At 40.4% G+C, this 18,989-nt stretch overlaps 4 protein-coding genes across 7 annotated transcripts; 1 reads left to right on the top strand and 3 right to left on the bottom strand.

The window, feature by feature from the left end:
* The first annotated feature begins 4,833 nt into the window (after nucleotides 1-4,833).
* On the top strand, nucleotides 4,834-7,670 carry ttc36 (tetratricopeptide repeat domain 36). The gene is made up of 3 exons (XM_048983487.1): nucleotides 4,834-4,999; nucleotides 5,837-6,025; nucleotides 7,314-7,670. Exons 1-3 carry the CDS (start codon nucleotides 4,894-4,896, stop codon nucleotides 7,586-7,588), a joined length of 570 nt encoding a protein of 189 aa, XP_048839444.1. The 5' UTR covers nucleotides 4,834-4,893; the 3' UTR covers nucleotides 7,589-7,670.
* A 36-nt stretch (nucleotides 7,671-7,706) lies between these two features.
* Nucleotides 7,707-10,054, bottom strand: c1qb (complement component 1, q subcomponent, B chain). Of its 2 annotated transcripts, none has more exons than XM_048983485.1 (3): nucleotides 9,904-10,054; nucleotides 9,496-9,681; nucleotides 7,707-8,536 (listed from the first exon to the last, which is right to left on the bottom strand). In XM_048983485.1, the coding sequence occupies exons 2-3, from the start codon at nucleotides 9,659-9,661 to the stop codon at nucleotides 7,995-7,997; spliced, it is 708 nt and encodes a 235-aa protein (XP_048839442.1). In that variant the 5' UTR covers nucleotides 9,662-9,681; nucleotides 9,904-10,054; the 3' UTR covers nucleotides 7,707-7,994. The 2 variants fall into 2 exon arrangements, with proteins under 2 accessions (XP_048839442.1, XP_048839443.1); XM_048983486.1 differs by having other exon boundaries at nucleotides 9,914-10,044.
* Nucleotides 10,055-11,970: 1,916 nt separating this feature from the next.
* Nucleotides 11,971-13,893, bottom strand: LOC125712910 (complement C1q subcomponent subunit C-like). 2 transcript variants are annotated; one of them, XM_048983483.1, is made up of 3 exons: nucleotides 13,749-13,893; nucleotides 13,172-13,348; nucleotides 11,971-12,727 (listed from the first exon to the last, which is right to left on the bottom strand). In XM_048983483.1, the coding sequence occupies exons 2-3, from the start codon at nucleotides 13,335-13,337 to the stop codon at nucleotides 12,171-12,173; spliced, it is 723 nt and encodes a 240-aa protein (XP_048839440.1). In that variant the 5' UTR covers nucleotides 13,338-13,348; nucleotides 13,749-13,893; the 3' UTR covers nucleotides 11,971-12,170. The 2 variants fall into 2 exon arrangements, with proteins under 2 accessions (XP_048839440.1, XP_048839441.1); XM_048983484.1 differs by having other exon boundaries at nucleotides 13,172-13,345; nucleotides 13,749-13,865.
* A 1,805-nt stretch (nucleotides 13,894-15,698) lies between these two features.
* On the bottom strand, nucleotides 15,699-17,469 carry LOC125712909 (complement C1q subcomponent subunit C-like). Of its 2 annotated transcripts, none has more exons than XM_048983482.1 (3): nucleotides 17,355-17,469; nucleotides 16,891-17,074; nucleotides 15,699-16,459 (listed from the first exon to the last, which is right to left on the bottom strand). In XM_048983482.1, the coding sequence occupies exons 2-3, from the start codon at nucleotides 17,051-17,053 to the stop codon at nucleotides 15,888-15,890; spliced, it is 735 nt and encodes a 244-aa protein (XP_048839439.1). In that variant the 5' UTR covers nucleotides 17,054-17,074; nucleotides 17,355-17,469; the 3' UTR covers nucleotides 15,699-15,887. The 2 variants fall into 2 exon arrangements, with proteins under 2 accessions (XP_048839439.1, XP_048839437.1); XM_048983480.1 differs by having other exon boundaries at nucleotides 17,312-17,455.
* Nucleotides 17,470-18,989: the final 1,520 nt, after the last annotated feature.

Below are 18,989 nucleotides of genomic sequence, written 5' to 3'. Positions count from 1 at the left end.
GCAATGCAGAATTAGCCGTCTGCTATTTTACAGGCGTTACTCTTAATGCACCCTCTGCTCTGCAAGTTGACCACCAAAGTATTTTCTTCATTTGTTTCACATCAGCGCCTTGATGCTGCTCATTTCATTGAGTTTCCTTTAGATTCCTAGCACCTCATCTAGAAATACAAAAATATATTTAACGTATAAGTCATTTGCAATTTCATCTGTTGTAGTGCCTCACATTGCAATAATGTCTAACGCAAGTAACGCATTTGGTTCAAAGTGAGTGGCACTGCTTATGACGCATGACCTTGATCAAGATAAGCAGATAGGATGAAGGGACTGAGACAAAGTGCTCATTCAGTAGCTTAATGATAGGAAAAAAGTGGTTAATTAATTAGAAGCCTTGCTGACAAACTCTATGGAATAACGATACGAGGAACTAGTTTAGTGCTGCATCACAATCTCATAAAATTCCACCCATTTTGTTATTAAACTGGATTCTTAACACTCATAAAAGAAACAGTTAAATCTGACAAAGTATATGCTGGCCTCGGTAAACACAGCATAATTAGTCTGCTAATCATGCTCTGGCATGTGCCTGTCAATTACTCATTAAAGTACTGTAGCAGAAGACCACACACATTGAAAGGTTAAATGTTAAACAGCAGGAAATTCCATTCATTCTGCTTTTCCAATTCACAACTTTTCCAAAATTCTTTCCAAGTGACCAAGAAACTGACAGCTCATGCTGTTACCTCTTTTTTTTGTATACACATTTTTGTAAATATTTTCTGAAATAAATAGTTCAGAATAAATCCAGTACACATCTGAAACTGATCAGAAGAATACAAATGGCTAGTTCATGGCAGCATGCCAAGCTCTTCACTAGTGTAAGGAATCTACTCTCAAAGCTTCTCACCAATCTGGCCTCAGCAAAATTAGGTTTTATCATCCAGCAAAATAATTCATGCGATACCGTGTCACCAGACACCCAGTAGTGAAACCCATACAGGTCTTTGTCCCCTTTACAGCATGTGAGACCCTCCCCAACCAGGTACTATGACAGAATCCATCCTCTGACCGCTTGTTCTAGTAAGCATTGGGGGGTGGAGCCTGTACCAGGCAATATAAGGGCACAAGGTGTCAGGTTGCGGCTGGATGGGCAAGCAGGAAGTGGGGAAGGATGCGGCAGGTAGGCAGGATTGCGGAAAACGAGGGTTTATTTGGGAACGGGAGAGACAGGGCAGACAGCGACAAACTGACATCAACTAACATCAATGACAAGTCTGGGCACAGCTGGGCACGATCAGGGAAGCAGATGTGGATGATGAGGGGGCGTGGCACACAGGAGGATCGGACGAGCCGGGCGTAGCACAAGGCTGCAGTTTGTTTGTTTGTTCCCACATTGTTTTACCCTGCTTTGGGTAAATAATATAACAATAAACAATAAAGCATTACATTTTTGAGGGTTTGCAAACATTTAAAAATCTTATTTGCAAACTATAGTTTACAGATAGTTTCCTAATACAGCTTGTTTACACACAGACTAGCATTCACTGCAGGGTGGACCCCCGTTTTTTGCCCTGTGCTGCCTGAAATAGACTCCAAGCTGCCGAGACACTGACCCTGGTAAGAGACTGAATGGATGGATGGATGGATGGATGGATGGATGGATGGATGGATGGATGGATGGACGGACTTATTTCTAAATAAGTCCCACGGAAATTGTGAGGTCATTAAAAATGTTGTGGCAATTCATATGCAATGCATTACTATATAACCACAAATTTTTCAAAGACCCATGAAATCACAATGGCAGAAGCAGCTGAAGTATTAACTGCTAAAATTATGTGTTTAAAGCACTACCATGCATTTTTTTATATATTAAAAAATATATCTTATACAATAAAATCTGTTACATATTTGCCTTGTGTTTAGGCAACTTTCCTGAACACAGAGCATCTAACAAAAGAGATGTGGTAAAACTGCAATAACCGCATTAAAGCAGTAAAACACTATTGGTCATGGTATATTATGGTATAGGATGGTATAGGATGAGTAACGATTTGCTGACATTTTATTCTGAACTAATGTATACATTTCTACTTTTATTTTTTTTATGTGGGGTATTTTTATGTTTAGGTTAAAGCCAAAAACCAACACAGTAAGACACTTAGATGATATGTAAAATTAAGCAACAATAATGACACCAAAAATTTTGAAATTTAAAATCCGGTAAAATACTGGGACTTTCACTTCTAAACAGCTAGTCATAAAAATTGATTTGAGCCAAAGAACACTAAGCTGATAGCTGGCAGCCAAAATCAACAGATCTGGAACGGAGCGAGGGTATGATTCTGTTACTGTCCATCTATCCACCTCTGCAGAGTCCGGCTTTAACTAACCTTTGGTCCATAGTTTGCTATTAACTAATTTGCTGTAGCAAGGCTCTTTGATCCAAAGCCACTTTCAGTGTGTGTCACCTACACAGCTTGGTGTTTAGTAAGCTGACCTGCTGAAGAACTCAAGACGCCATTCTGCAGATCCTCAGATGGTAAATAAAGTAACGATATAAGAAGCAGCAGTTGCAATGAGAACGAGATGAATGAAGGACTGTACCAGGTCTCACATTGGTTCATGACTTTTGGGAAGCATTGCTGTTTCGTATCATATCTCACTCTGCTTCTGCAGGTCTTTCTCCAGAAGAGGAACAAAGGAAGCAAACAGAAGCGAATCGAGCAGCACGCAAACACAAAAGGCAACAGTAAGCCCAGGTGGAGACGATCAGGCTTCACAATGTTAAAAATTAAACTTTACAGGTACACCAACCAAGGGCTGGTTCAGCCTATAGGAGCACTTGAAACAATTAGACGATGTGATATTACAGTTATTTACTTTGCTTTTAATATTTCACTACTTTTCTTGTGAAACAGACACCAACTAACCCTGAGCTACTGAAATGTTTTCAATATAAATGATCCATTGAGCACCGTTGAGTATATCTGTCTGGCAGCATCACAGCTTGGGTCAGACGCTGTGCTACCCGTGGCCAGAAAGCTCAGCGGGAGGTGCTCAGATCAGCACAGTGCATCATCAAGACTGAGTGGCCAGTCGTGGAGGACCTTCACAGCCAGCGCTGCAGGAGGACGGCAGAGAGGATGAAATGAACCTGACAGACTTTGTTTTGTGCTGTTCATTAGAATCTTGCCTAACGCCCCAGAACACCTAGAGCCAGCCCTGCATTTACCTACAACACCAGTGCTACCAAAACCCAAAGCATGCAGAGAACATAAATCATTGAATCACTGGCTTTTCCTCCCTGAACACATTTCCAGTGCAGAGTTCCCTTGTCAGTCCTTTTCTCCTATTGGACAGTCAGTGTCATGGCGCTCATAGAATTCTTCTCTGCAGGGCTGCTATGCAGCTTAAAATATCCATTGACCTTTAGCTTTTAAGCAATCAGTCATGACATTATTTCTCCTGATTCCATTTGATAAACACAGTTCATGCACAGACAAAGACCATGACATTTTAAAATGCTTTCGGCATTTCCTGTGCAAACAAATTAGCTTTTACGTCAAAAATAACGTCTGAACTTGTATGCCTTCAGAAAGAACAAGACAATGAGGAGGAATAAATATTACTTGGCTGTGGGAAATGAAGCATAACAACTTAGTCATCATCTGATCCTGCAGCCTGGTTAAGTAAACCAGTCACGCAGTGCTGGATGAAGGCAGAGAAATCACTCCCACTCAGCACGGTAATTAACATGGTGCCACAGCAGCCAGTGTGGTCACAACAACATAACTGGGGCAAGAACTGCAACTTTTTCAAACAAAATACAACACTCTAGCTTCCCACGGTGAACTTTCGAGGGAATCTAGCCATAGGCACACGAACAGAGAACTATGCAGTCATGACATTTTACTATATGTAAAAACAGTACCAGTCAAAAGTTTGGACGCGCCAACATGACAACAAAGGAGAGCGGTAGTGTCACATCACATGACTGGGCAACCTGACCTAAACACCGCTGAAATGCTTTTGGAGGAAAAGCAGCCAATGAGAGCTCAGCATATATGTGGGATCAATGTTTTTACAGCTCATTCAAATACATCTTTACTGTGTACTGTGTAGTACACAATATATTATTTACTTTATTATCTTCAGAAATGTAAAGACATTAGAATCATACTAAAACCATAACATATCATATTTCAGTCTCGATCCCAACCATTGTAAATTCAAAATTTCAGAAAACAAGTTAAAGTACTGTATAATGAAATCTGCGCGCACTCGAATATTTCATTATTGTAACTGTTATTCTGGTTGATTTAATTTAAAAGTCGGTTGGGACGCAAATTTGGAAGTTTATTTTAAGTGAGAATAGTATTACAGTGTTACACCACAGCAGGTAAACTCGGCTCGAAGGCCTTTTTTTATTAATTAATTTTCCCGGGAACATGTTTAAAGAAAAAACAAAACGTAACATTCTACAAATGTGTGTGTGTGTGTGTGTGTGTGTGTGTGTGTGTGTGTGTGTCTATATATATATAATTAAACCGAACTTTTCAACAGGAACTACAGTAGCCGTCATAATCTAAAACCACTAAATAACTTCAGATTCGCATAAGATGCATTTTATTTAGTAATGCCACACAATTCCTAGACTGCAAATAAACAGAATAAAATCATTAGCCGCAAACGAAAGCCGCAGTTTGCAGAACTGTAATGAACATGTTACGTAATTAAATACAGATGTGGGCTGACGACCTTAAAATGTAAGCAGGTTTTAGCCTCCACCCCCCATACGATTGGTTCAGATCCTGGGAGGATTCCCTCCGTGGAATAAAGCCAGGCACATTTTCGCTGGTAAGTCCTTTACTTTCGTTCCTTATTCCCAAACAAATGGCCACAGAACGCGACAGAGCTGTTCTTCAAACCATATTCAACCCAACGACGCCTTTCGGCGATGTTGTTGGCTTAAATGAAAAGGAGGATGTGACAGATGATGGTAAATTTCCACTTTTGTTATTTAAATTAAATGAATAAACATTGCTATTAAAGTTATCCAGACTGGTGTTGCCGGAAATCCCAAGAGAATCACTGCGGCGGTGAGGGAGTGTCTTTGTTGTTAATATATGTTAATATACACTCCTGGGCAAGAAAGAAAAAATAAGGGCCTAAGCCAAAATTATAATACATTGCGCTTTTAATGAAATCTACAGCAAATAGCCAGAAGATATTGTGGAAATTTTTGAACACAGAGGCGTGTTTCCACGATTTTATCTTTGCATATAAGAAGACTATGTAAGTGATTTCCCCTGCTTTACAATCGTTGTAAAACTGTCTCCCGACAGTTCACTGCAGCAGTGATCAGTGAGGAGCGAATGCTGCCAAAGGTCTACGGAATGCAGTTTTTTTTTTTAGTTCTTTACAATTTTTGGATCTGGCCCTTCTCCTTGCCCGGGAGTGTGCGTTATTTTATTGCCAGTCTTCTTTGAAGAGTGTTATTTCCCAAGTTATTCATATAGAAGCTTCCTGTGTCATATCTTGTATAGTCTGCTTTGTTGCAGGTGTGGGGCTTGCGTATCACCCCCCCCCCCCCCCCCCCGTGTCTGAATTGCCCATAGAGCTCACTTGTCATTGTGTGTGTTTGGATATGAGTGTGCTCTGTGACGGACTGGCATCCCTTCCACTGTGAACCCAGCCTTGTATCATGTGTTGGCTGGGAAAGCCCCCCCAGACGGATCACTGGCGCTGAACTTTTACTGTACCACCTTTATTTGTAAGCTATTACTGATTTTAAGGATTAATAATTGAAAACACGGTTCTTTTTCCTCGTCCAAAGATGGTGCCTTTGACGTAAAGCTCCTGAGGCAGGTGAAAGACCTGGAAATCCAAGGGGTTTCGGCTGCGGAGTCCGGTGACGTGTCCAAGGCCCTAGAACATTTTAACCAGGCAATCGGTTTGTTACCTCAGAGGGCCTCTGCATACAACAACAGAGCACAGGCCCGCAGACTCCAGGGGGACGCAGCAGGTACGTTGCCAGTCAGTCCTTAGGTGAATCTCAGTGCTAAGAACGTAAAGACCGTATTTGTGGTTTGGCAAGACCGGTCTTGCAAATTTGGACTTGGGACATAGTGAATCATGGGATTGGTCTCATTAGGTGGGGATACAAGTGATGTATCCTTGATATTTGGGGTGGAGCAAGACTAACATCCAGGCATTTTTACTGCCCTCTGCACTTGTGTTCTTAGTATCGGAAATGGTCTTCGGTGGTGGTAGATGACATAAACAGGTACACGGGAACAAAAGTACGGTCAAGTACGCATATTTAGATTCAACCCTTGTGCAGTTTGTCTTCAGTTCCATATAGGTTCCAGTATGTATGTATATATATATATATATATATATATATATATATATATATATATATATATATATATATATATATATATACACACACAGTGCCTTAGTGGATAGTACTACAGCCTCACACCTCCCGGGCTGTGGGATTGGACCCCATACCCTGACTTTGGGTGTGTGGACTTTGAATATGTTCTGTGTCTTAGTGGTTTCCAGCTGCAGTCCAAACACATTTACATCGATGTCCCTGGGTTGCCCTTAGTGTGTGAGTGTGTGCCCATCCAGGGTAGCCCTATCCCTGTGTGCCGAGCTTCCTCAGACCGGAATGGGGCCCTCACTCAGCCAGCACGCGATTAAATAAGCTGGGTGAACAAATTTCTGTGTATATAACTTATCCTCACATATTTTTACAGTGGTCAACATCATGGGAAAGTTCTGACGCACATTTTGATCAAAATGTACAGTAATAGTTACCATAGGCTACATTTTTAAATACCATGCCCATCTAATTATTATTTTTCACAGTTAAAACATCTTGCCAAAGATGTTTGTCTGTGTACAGACAGTTAGACCAGCCCGTGTATTTATATACAGACGCTCCCTGGGTTACGATGGTCCGTGTGACGGTATTTCGACTTGAGTAAATACGATGAGTAAATGTTTTTCACTTTCAGTACATTATTTGCTGAATTACATTAAATATTCAACACGTTATTATAAAATAAGCTTTGTGTTAATGGTTTTACCCAACTGTAAGCTAATGTAAGCGTTCTGAGTTTAAGGTAGGCTGGGCTAGGCTATGATGTTTGTTAGGTGAATTATATTAAAATGCATTTTTACCGTACAATATTTTTGACTTCGGTTTATCGGAACGTAATTTTTACGTCATTTACAGTTAAGGGCCATGCGTCTATGCTTAGAAGTGTGGAGCATTGGGATGGATGCCTTTTTCGTTTCAGGTGCAATGCAGGACCTGGAACAGGCCATTTCTTTAAGCGGGGGCGCCGGCCGCACGGCCTGCCAGGCTCTGGTGCAGCGGGGGCTGCTGTTCCGTCTGACTGGCCGCAACGAGGAAGCGAGGCTGGACTTCGAGCGGGCCGCCGCACTGGGAAGCGAATTCGCCCGACAGCAGGCCGTGCTTCTGAATCCGTACTCCGCGCTCTGCAATCGCATGCTGTCCGAGATGATATGCAAACTGCGCAATCCAGACTGGCCTGAGACACCGTCGCAGTAGGCATTTCGAATGCTGTCGCATTAAACATCTGGATATTTCGAGTCGCATTGAATGAATAAAGTATGATTATATTTTTAAGGTACACTTCAAGTGTAAAAGTCAGTCACGAGTCATCTGATACTTTATTATATTACTTTTATTCTGCAAGCTTTCATATAAATTTAATAAAGCATGGCATTAAAAGCAGTCAACAGCTCATGCTTTTACACACAAACAGTGGTCATTTAAGCATATCATAAACATATGTATTTGGTGAAGAGGTGAATGAGTTGGCTTGGGACCGTAACTGTAACAATCAGAATGGTGTTTCCTGCATACATTTTGTTAAATTGAAATAGAAATGCCTGAGAGAAACATAGAAGTATTACCTGCTACAAAAACAATATAGCAGTGCAGACACACTGTTCTAAGGAGTTGGGAACAGCAAAAAGCCTGAGAAAATACTCTCGGCACCATGTGTGCCCATGAGAGTACTGTCCTCGGTGGGGTGTAATGAGATCTTATCATCAACGTTTAATAATTCCACCACTGACCCTGACATCACAAAGTATCCCTTCTGTAATGAGTCACAGAAATGTACCAGAGATACACTGTTTTTCTTTATTTCAAGGCAGGCTTTGGTGCGGCTGGTCACATGGTACGTGAAGTAGTAGTAACCTTTGACCTTGCTCGTGAAAACTCCATTTGTCAGGGTGTCACCTGCATTAATAGGCTTGTCAAATTTGATTGCCCCTTGGTCCGTCCTGGACTGTCTAGAGGATGTCTTTTTGTAGGAGAAGGCCGACCTCTCCAGCGATGCGATGCCAGTGGGCATTCCTTTCTCTCCCTTGGCACCTGCCCGACCCAGCGGGCCTGGCAGGCCAGGCAACCCAGGCAGGCCTGTCCTTCCCGGAGGTCCGATTGGGCCGGGTTCTCCCTTCTGGCCTTTCAATATCCCGCCATTGTCTCCTGCATGTAGTCAGCGAAAGCAGACAATGTGAAAACAATGATGGGTTCAGTGTCTATTCAGGCTCAAGACTCTTGGCGAGGAGACCCAAAGAATGCAAAATAATAAATAACTGTAAATAACATTTGCATCATATAATGCCTGACACATAAGGCTATATTATTTTTATATACAGCTCTGGAAAAAATTTTCATTGTCACTCATTTCTCAATTTATGGGTATGTGCCTGTGTGAAATATGCATTTTTTTGTAAACTCCAGTCTGATTCTTATCTGCTTCTCATTCACGAAGGGCTTCTTCCTTGCTTTATGGGACTTCAGTCTTGCCTATAGGAGCCTGTTATGTATTGCCCTAGCAGTGTACTTCACACCTGCATTTTATGGTTCCCAATCTTAATGAAGGTCACTTGAGGCCATCCTCTGATTTATGAGACACTGCCGAATAAGCTGACGGTCATCTCTGCCATTAAAAAGTAATTTCTGCCCTCTGCTGGCTGGTTTCTGGTCGTTCCCAGTGTCTCCTGCTTCACCTTGTTCTTGTGTACTGCTGTCTTAGAAACTACGTGAGTCTGCTGCACAGCGTAGCCTTCAGCCAGCAGAACCAGGATTAAACCAGGATTTTATTATTTTTGTAAAATATTGAGTGGACTCAATGTTAATTAACATATATATATATATACATATATATATATATATATATATATATATATATATATATATATATATAATATAGAATAAAATAATATAGAATAAAATACAATACAATGTACATTATATAATAAACACAAAATATATAACATAATACTGTACATATGCATGATAAAATTATATGTGTGTGTGCACGTATGTACTGTATATACATACATACATACATACACGTACGGACATACATACACAATACAAATGGTATTTTGCAAAAACCCACAGTGTTGTTCATCTAAGTAGAAAGGAGGAGGCGTTACCATTGTCTCCCTTCTGTCCCGTCAGACCGTCTTTCCCATCCGGTCCATGAGGCCCTGGAATACCTGGAACTCCAGGATAGCCCCTGTAGGCATCGCAGGTCTCAGCCACTGTCGGTGCCGCCAGTGGTACCAGGAGGCCAAGCAGAGCCACAGCCGCTACTGACATCTCTACAGAGGCGAGGCGGCCTGGAGAGGAAGCACAGGGGAGAACCTCACAGGCACGTTGTATTTCTGGTATCTCTATGACTGTATGTGACTCGCCATGGAAACAGACATACATATTATATATTATTACACTATGTATACATGTACCTGCTACATGTTTATTTTTCGCTGTATTAATACGTTTTACGGACTCGCATAACAAAAAACAACGCAGAATTAAATCCATTCACGGTTCTATCTTACCAAGTCTTACCACAGGATCTGCTCTTCGGAAGAAGCCTAGTTTGACACCTGTCCTGGGATCTTAGCTGAAAGAATGACAATGAGGAAGATTGCTGTTGCACAATAGAAAAATGTAAGAAATTAGTGATCGTGGAAAAATACAATGATACTGGTCAAGCTTCCTTTTATATCATTTTGCTTTTCGCAGCTATTTTCAATTCCTTTATTTTATTTTTCCAGAACAGGAAACAAGTAGAATGTATGTTTTATTGCTGACGGTAGGAGGAATATGAACTATTTTAATTTTAAAATAATGTACAGCCCAGAAGTATTTGGAAAGTGACACATTGTATTTTGGCTCTCTACACTATAACTATGGATGCAAAATAAAACACTCAATATGCACTTTAAGTGCAGACTGTGAGCTTTAAATTAAGGCTATAGATAGTTGTACTGGGTGAACTGTGCAGGATTTGTAACTGTTTTTTATACATAGTTCCCTCCATTTTAAAGGACCAAAAGTATTTGGACAAATTAATATAGTCTTAAAGAAGATTGTCATGTTAGATAGTTATTGTAAATCCTTTGCAGTCCTTGACAGCTCGGCGTCTGGTGTCCACAGGCATCACCAAGCACTGCGATGTTCTGCAGCCCCCCGTTTCAAGTTCCCACTTATTTTGGGGGTCTTTCCCCTTTATTCTTATTTTCAGCAACTGAGCAGGAATAATCAGTCTGTTTTAGGTTATTGTCCTTCTTCAGTGTAAAGCACCATTCAGTGGCTGAGAAGATAAAATGTCTCTGTACCCCCCAGAATTAAACCTCTTAATTTTATAGAGGCAAACAGCACATTGCAAATGTACAGTCAGGCCTGCTATTTTGCGACTAATGCATTCCTATAAAACCTTGCATTCACTAAAATCTCACACTAAAATACATTTATCCAAAGGGATGAGCAGGGTTAGTTAACTCCAAGTGAAATGAATTAAATAATAAAAACACCAGTGGCCACTAACGTAATTATATGCATTTTAAATAAGAAATAACAATAATACATTAATAAATTATATCATAAACATCTACGCTACCTACTGAACCACCAAAACTTTCTCATAATTCATTTCTCATGTTGTGGATATCATGTTCTGTGTTCTACCAATATAACTCAGACCTATCCACCTACATTTTTGATTACTGTTACCACTTTTCTACATTCCCTTATTATTACTGTTTGGATAATTTACTTTGTTTCCCATGATTCTGTTAGCGTGATTCTGACCCTGGCCTGCAGGTGTCGCTGGTCATCCTGCTTCCCCCTCTCCCTCTTGTAGTCTTCAGCCCTAGTATGTCTCCCTGTGTTCTGGGCCTCTGCGTAGCTCAATGGGCTCAGCGAGCAGTTTAGAAGCTATACTCTCCAGTGCTGTGTTTGAGGCTGGCCCAAGGCCCACTTCACATGTTATTCTATGTTTATTGGGTTTCTGTTTCTTAGTACTTTCATATTTCTATGTCTTCCCTGCTTCTGCTCTGTTATTATGTCTGTGTCTTATGGTCCTAGTCTCTCTGTTACCTTAGTCTTTGTTAGGTCCCTTAGTTCTCTGTCCATTTAGTGTTACTGCTTCCACCTGTTTCCCGTTGTTCCTGCGCCTCCCTTGATTGGTTAAATGATTATGAGTTATACCTGTCCCTTGTTTTCCCTGGTTTTCTGTGTGTATTTTGGTGCATGACCTCACTCTGCTTGTTAGCCATCATTATTATGTACTCATGTTTCTCGTCGTTGTCGTCGTCCTCCTCCTCCTCCTCGTCTTGTTTTCCTAATCCTGCCTCACAGTGTTTTGTTACTTGGTGGTTCCTTTGGTTTGTTCCTCGTTTTTTCCGGCCCCTTTATGTTTGTGCTTTTCCCGAGTGTGTTCGGCTTTATCGATACACCCCCTTTGTCTCGGCGATTTCAGTGGATTGTCACTGTTGCACCATGCTGCACTGACACAGTTTTGCAGTCATACACAGGTGTGAATTTCAGGAATTCATCTAAATGACCCTGAATAGAACAATAAAACTAGGAAAATAAAATTTAAAAACACAATGACTCAAGTATCAGAAATAAATGGGTCCCATGACTTTATTTTTTTATATAGAGAGGAATTTCCATGTTCACCTAAAAATCATCAGAGGTACAAAGCAAATCACATGATGTAAGTTACGTGGCTTATTCTGGATTATCACCAATAATATCCAGTTGAATTAAAGCACTTGGGTTATTTCAAAGCATGTCCCTCAGCAGATCTAGAACGTTTTCAGTGTGGGTATAGCAGGAACCCAGAGAAGACACTTTGCTTTCCTGCAGTGGCAGTTAAGCCGTTATAGTCGTTCGTCTCCAGCCACACTGACTCGCCTTTCCTGAGGTACACCACAAGGCCACCAGAGCTCACCTGGTAGGAGTTGTACGAATGATCACAGAAGCTCGCTATAGGCTCCGCGTCTTTCATTAGTAGGATACATAGGGAGGCGCGGGCCGAGGTGTGATAGACAAAGTAATAAGAACCAGCTATGTGACAGGTAAACTTTCCAGTGGTTACGTTAAAATGTTTGTTGATGTTGGTAATCTCTGTGTCAAAGCGCACTGGGCTGTTTCGAACTGGGTATTCATAGGTGCGCCTTGTCATGCTGAAGGCAGACTGCAGGGCATTGTCTCGGACACCGGACTCTCCCCTATCCCCCGGTAGTCCCATTGGCCCAGGGCTACCCGGCAAGCCCTGTGGTCCACTGCGGCCAATCTTCCCGGGGTATCCTTTGGCACCCTCCTCTCCTTTCTCCCCCTTTGCTGTCATTAGGTCTGATTTAACAGTCATACCTGAAAACAGAGAATCCTGGTCACTCTCAAATTGGCATCTGGAGAAACAACATTGAACAAATTCATGTTGCATTTAAAATATTTAATCGTGCTTAATTGTGGGCTTGAAAGTCACAGTGCATAATTTCCTTAGACTTGTGAAAGACGTCTTTTGAAAGCCCCTTTTGATATTTGAAATTAAAACATCACTATAGGACTTACGTACCAGAGCATAAATTTTAAAGAAAATTACTCAATGTGTACAAAACGTGCAGCACTTAATAACACCAAATAATTGTAATAAAAGATTAGTTTTGGTTAATATTAGACATATAACATATAATAGAGCTAATATTTTTATAAAGTGCTTAAGTTACATTTAACTCCCCACTTGGAAGCATCTCTGACCTTTTTCCTTATAATCTATGTTCATATATCCTAATAAAAATGGCTTTGCCTGCCTACCTGGTGTCCCCTTTTGTCCCTTCTCTCCTTTTCTGCCGTCCCGTCCCGGGAATCCCGGAATCCCCGGCATTCCTGGGTGTCCCGCAGATGGACATGTGTCTGTGGCAGCCAGGGTGAAGAAGGCTGCAGCTAAGAGACCCCCGAAAACAAAGCATGGGGAGAACATGGCGGAAGCTTCTGGAAAGGAGACGTGTGTCCCGTTACAGAAAACGTATAAAACCAATCAATCAAATCACCAAACGCAGCTTTATTAAATATAAGCCAAAAAAATGTCACCATTAAGTCAGGTGGCTCAGTCGTATAATTTAAGGAAAATTTTAAAATGAAAGGTGACTGAAGCTCTGTAATGTAAAAAAAAATGTATGTCGTTATAACATAAAAAAAAGAAAACAATTTACAGTGCATGCTGCTGAAATGAGAAAGTGCAGCTTCACTGATTTGTAAAATAAACTGAGGCATCATTTTCAAATAATGAATAAAATAAATTATAATATGCATTCATATTCATGGTAGTGAACAAGAGAGCAAACAACTGATTAAAAAAAAACACTAAAATCATAATGAAAAGTTTACTTACATTTGTTTTTCACAACATCGACTGATAAAGGGCAAATGAGAGCTATAAAAGAAGAGGAATATGACTAAAGAGGAACTACAAAGAAGAAACTTTTATAAAGAGGAACCTTTCAGAGAAATTGTCATATTTTGCAACCCTGGCCAGTACAATACATTCTATATTTTATGCATTGCAATTAGCCAATCTTCCAGCTGTTACAGACTGTTGAATTATTATTATTGTTGCTGTTGTTGTTACATGGATTTAAATCAGATATGGTATAGTGGCTCAGTGCAAAGTACTCTGGCCTCACACTCGTATATCTTGTGCATTAATTCCATGTTCTCCCTGTATTAATATCGAGTATTATTGTTTACCTACCACTGTCCAAACAACATGTGCTTTAGGAGCCGGTATCACAAAGCAGGATTTACTTAGCTGGATAACTTGTCAGATTTACGCCATAGTTTATCTTCATTCACTTATATTTAGCCGACTACTTTAAATCCAAGAAGCTATCGAGGCTACGCTTGAAACCCTGCTTTGTGGTACAGGCCCCCAGTGAATTAGGTGTTTCTGTACTCTATGTGTGATACCTTTCCACTGACTGACCGGGTGCCCCTCTTGACTTGTGTTTCCTAAGATAGGCAAGATTCAGGTTTGTGATCCTAAATTTGATTATAAAAACCATAAGTCATATCTAAACAGAGAATGTCCTCAGATCCGGCCCAAAATCCAGTTTGCTGTTATGTGCCACAGGTGTAGTTTTTCCTCACGAAGATTTCCTGGTTTAATTCTGCATCTCGGATCCTAATTGATAATCACCTTCTTTAGTCGCTCGACTCTGTAGTTACATACCTCATAGACAGCGGCCTGCTGATTAACCTACCTGTCCCGTTAGCGTTCTCTACTCAGATGTCTGCCAGCACAGTGTTTCCCAACCGAGTTCTCAGGGACCACCAGACAGCCCAAGCTCCTTACTAGAAGGTCCACATTTTTGCTACCAACAAAAATAACAACAACAGTAATAAAAATAATAATGGACTATCTGGTAGGGAGCTGGGAGGGAGTAAAAATGTGCATCGGGGGACAGTGGGGGGCCACCAAGGACCAGGTTGGCAAACAGTGGAGCAGTGACTGGGTGGGTGGGCAGTTTCAGCTGTGCCATTCTGTCTAGGATAATAAAGTCCGATTTCCATATTCTCTGTCCTTTTATTATGAAAAGTGTTTTATGGGTGTAGACAGTGTTGCCTTGTTAGCACTTAATCTGATCAAAAGAGTTTCATTCTGCCTTGGGGAGAAGCACTGGAGAGAGTCTTATCCGTCACAGGTTTCCAGCCCGAGTGGTGCGGTGCTTGTTGGAAAAGCCCAAAATGCTGTAGGATTTGTTGTGGGTTAGCTTTTAAGCTGTATGTTAAAGCTCTTTTTTCACGTGATGACATTAGCAGGCAATAGTTAGAATGCATTACCATGCCAAGCTCTTTTATACAAATCACAGAACTGTAGCGTTTCTTAGTAAAATACATTATCATATAATCCAATTACCACAGCTAAACAATTGCAGATATGTTATGCTGAATGCTACATCACATTAAGTTAAAATTCAAAGTGGACTGTTCAAATAAGTATAAGTATGTTATTTTGATATTTTCAGTGTAATTACAAAGTGATTATGTACTAATTAATGTTCTAATACTAAAGAAATGAAAATCACAGGAATGTGATTTGTGTCATGGGTAACAAATACAGTATATGGCAGATTCTCTGAATTTAATTCAAGGTCACATACAGTAGGTTGATTATCCACTAAGTAACACAGCAATGAGATGCTATGATGATGGTAGGATATATAATTATATTATATATATGGATGGATGGATGGATGGATGGATGGATGGATGGATGGATGGATGGATGGATGGATGGATGGATGGATGGATGGAAAAATAAACCATACATAAATAAAAAAACTATTTTATGAAAATCTTTTATCGTGGATAAACAGCAAGATTAGTCTGGTACATGGCACAACATTCTGGTTACAGAGGAGTATTTCAGAATTCAGAATTTTCTGCTCTTAAGCATTATGTGATATCATTTGCGTAAATTGAGACAGATGAATGATAACAATATTATATAATGTAATGACATAATGTGAATTTAGCTGTGTTTGTTTTTGTCACTTTGGAAAATCAGGAAGCCATTGAAGACAATAGACTCTACAGAAAGCTGAGTGTTCTCCCCTCTGAAGAGCTCCATCCACACCTTCTCGTCTTTGTCGAGCTGCAGCACCACTCCTCCCGAGAGCACATGGTTCTCATTCTTGGAGGCGTCGCAATAGTCACAAAAGCCAAAGTTTTCTTCTTTCAAGGCATCACTCTTGAGTGATAAGCACAGGTTGTTCTTGCTCATAGAGTGGAAAACAAAATAATAGACCCCCGGTACCCGGCAGGTGAACTTTCCCATTTGAAGATTAAAATCACTGTTGATGTTTACAGAGGCACGGTTGAATTTAACAGGCTTTGCATATTCTAGGTTCTGCGGGCTGTGGACAGAGAATGCAGATTGTTTTACTGAGCCGGTACTGTCCCCTGGAGGGCCTTTGAGGCCGGGGAGGCCAGGCAGGCCTGCCTCTCCCACCGCTCCGCTGTAACCTTTCCCCCCCATCTCGCCAGGAGTGCCCTTATCTCCACTGTCTCCTTTCATGCCCTTCATAGATTCTATTAATGGAGCTAAAAAGAGACAAAGATGTTTCAGCTTCACCATTTAAATAACGAAATAAATGAAATTACAAATTGTCTTGCTTTGGTATTTAACATTTTTTATACCACAGCATGTCAACTTGCACACAATCCCGTTACGATGGTTCACGTTACGTTATTTTGACTTTGCCATGGATATGATTATTCAGCAAAAATCCCTGAGACACTCAACACTTATCCCAACTGTAGGCTAATGTAAGTGTTCTAAGCATGTTTAAGGTAGGCTAGGCTAGGCTAGGATGTTTGTTCGGTTAGGTGTACTGTATTAAAATACATTTTTGCCTTACGATATTTTTGCCTTACGATCAGAATGTAACCCCATCGTAACCCGAAAGGCGTCTGTATATCTACAAGGTTTAATCGTACAGCCAGAGATTTGCTGTCAGATGCCAGCGAGTTACCTGCATCCCCTTTCTCTCCCTTTTCCCCGTGCAGGCCGGCTCTCCCAGGAATGCCCTCCAGTCCAGGTTTACCATCTTGTACGGTACAGCCGCCTTGACAGAGTTCAGGCATGAGCAGCACAGCTGATCCCAGCAGGAGATACCCAACGTTGAAGGAAAACATCCTGAAAGTTCACGACGGGGACTGTGGAAACAAACAACGAATTACTGAGATACTGCCTGAAGCATGCAGTGCTTCGGATTGAGGGCTAATTCAAAGCCAACACGATAACTGTAAAATCTTAAATTCTAATACCGATATTTCTGTGTATACACGAAATATATAATCTGCTGGAACCATTATCTCGGCACAGTTTCTTCGGAAATGATAAAAAATGTATACATACTGTAAATACAAATTGATAGTGTTTACAATACTAACCGTTCTACTGTAATCCTTTTAAGTCAGTTGCTGTTTAACGTACCAGGGTTAGTCGTTTTTTTTCCTTCTTTTTGTTTTCCCGTGAAGGGGATAAATGCAGAATGTCAGAGACGAAGAAACGGATCCCACAGTCAAAAAAAATGATTCAGCAGTTTCATTTCTGCTTTCATACTTTTTGCATGCATTTATTTTGAGAAATCAAACAATTGAGAAATGAGAAATGAAGAAGGCGCATGCAGGGGCAAACAGCATGGTGAATTTGAGATTTTGGAGATGTTTTTTTTTTTGCAAAGACATGGGGTTTAACACCATAGCCTACATAGTTTTTTCTTTTCTCAATACAAACATTTTGCCCTTGAATCCGACGCCTTGTCCGGACAGGTTGATGACCCAAATGAGTCTTACCACAGAGACATTTGCCCAAGTACAGACAGGTTGATTATACCTGGCCATAGGTGAAGACACCATCATCCAAAGTGATGTATAATTGGGAGAGCAGGGTCAGCCAGTCCCTGAAGAAATTGGGGTTAAGGGTCTTGCTGAAGGGTGCGATAAATAAATCACTCTGCTGACCACAAGAATTGGAGTGGTGACCTTGTGATCACAGACTCAAAGTCCTAACCCACTGCGTCAGACTCCATCCCCCATAAATATAATATAATAATATAAAATAGCATGTAATTAGTAAAGTGAGTCATGAAAGCATTAGTAGTTAACAATAGCACTTATTAATGCATGGTTTATTAGGTAATTAAGGTATATGCTTCAGTATTTACTGATGTTCTAACCATTAGTGAACACATTAACTCATCATGATTCAAGCATTCGTTCAACTATTAATATATTCTAATTTGTGTACCAGTATCGTAAAGTGTTACCGAAAAATGTATACAAATGAGGGAAAGGCTATGATTATAGGGGATACAACAGGTGGAGTTTAGAATATATAACTCAAAATCAGGATGCATTTTAGTGGGGGTTTTGGATGTAAATGATAGTTTCAGGTGTGGATTCACTCATTTCTGGCAACCTCCTTATCTATGTAAAGGGTACGGAAACGTCGCAGTTTCAGGAGTGGGAGCTCAATAAGACGAGAGAGTTACAGTACCTAGCCAGGTATTGCTGAGCTATTTACAATAATCAACCTTCTCAACCTTCAAGCTTAAGATTTGACATTGTCAGGTATTATAAACAGGCTACACTGGCACACAATACAGAATATATACAGTATCTCCCTTTAAAGCAATAATTTGAAAATGGGAATTCGGTTTCTTCTATAGACTAAAACATATACAATTCCTTTATACAATTATTATAAAAATATTCACTAATTCATCAGTAATACTTTACTTGAGAGCGCACAAGAAGCTTAGTAGCTCAGTTACTATTCAAGCACAAATCTTTAACAAATATAGGAACCCCATTAAACACATGAACCATTATGATTGATTGATGATGAACAAACATGGAATCGGGCATGAAACTTAGTGTCCAGTTAATTAATAGATTATGTAAGAGTGTATTACTACATTATTTGTGGCCCCTCAGGTAAAATGTTGCCAATGCACCTAATATAACACAAATATTTTTTTACATTTAGGATGTTTCATACAGTATTGTTTTCCATCAGCTTCATTGCATTGTTTTATTACACTGCTTTATGTAACTCCACCTAAAC

Source organism: Brienomyrus brachyistius, chromosome 18, assembly GCF_023856365.1.
Source record: "Brienomyrus brachyistius isolate T26 chromosome 18, BBRACH_0.4, whole genome shotgun sequence".
NCBI lineage: Eukaryota > Metazoa > Chordata > Actinopteri > Osteoglossiformes > Mormyridae > Brienomyrus > Brienomyrus brachyistius.
Note: the sequence above shows the minus strand (reverse complement) of the source record. Positions and strands in the feature narration are given on the sequence as shown.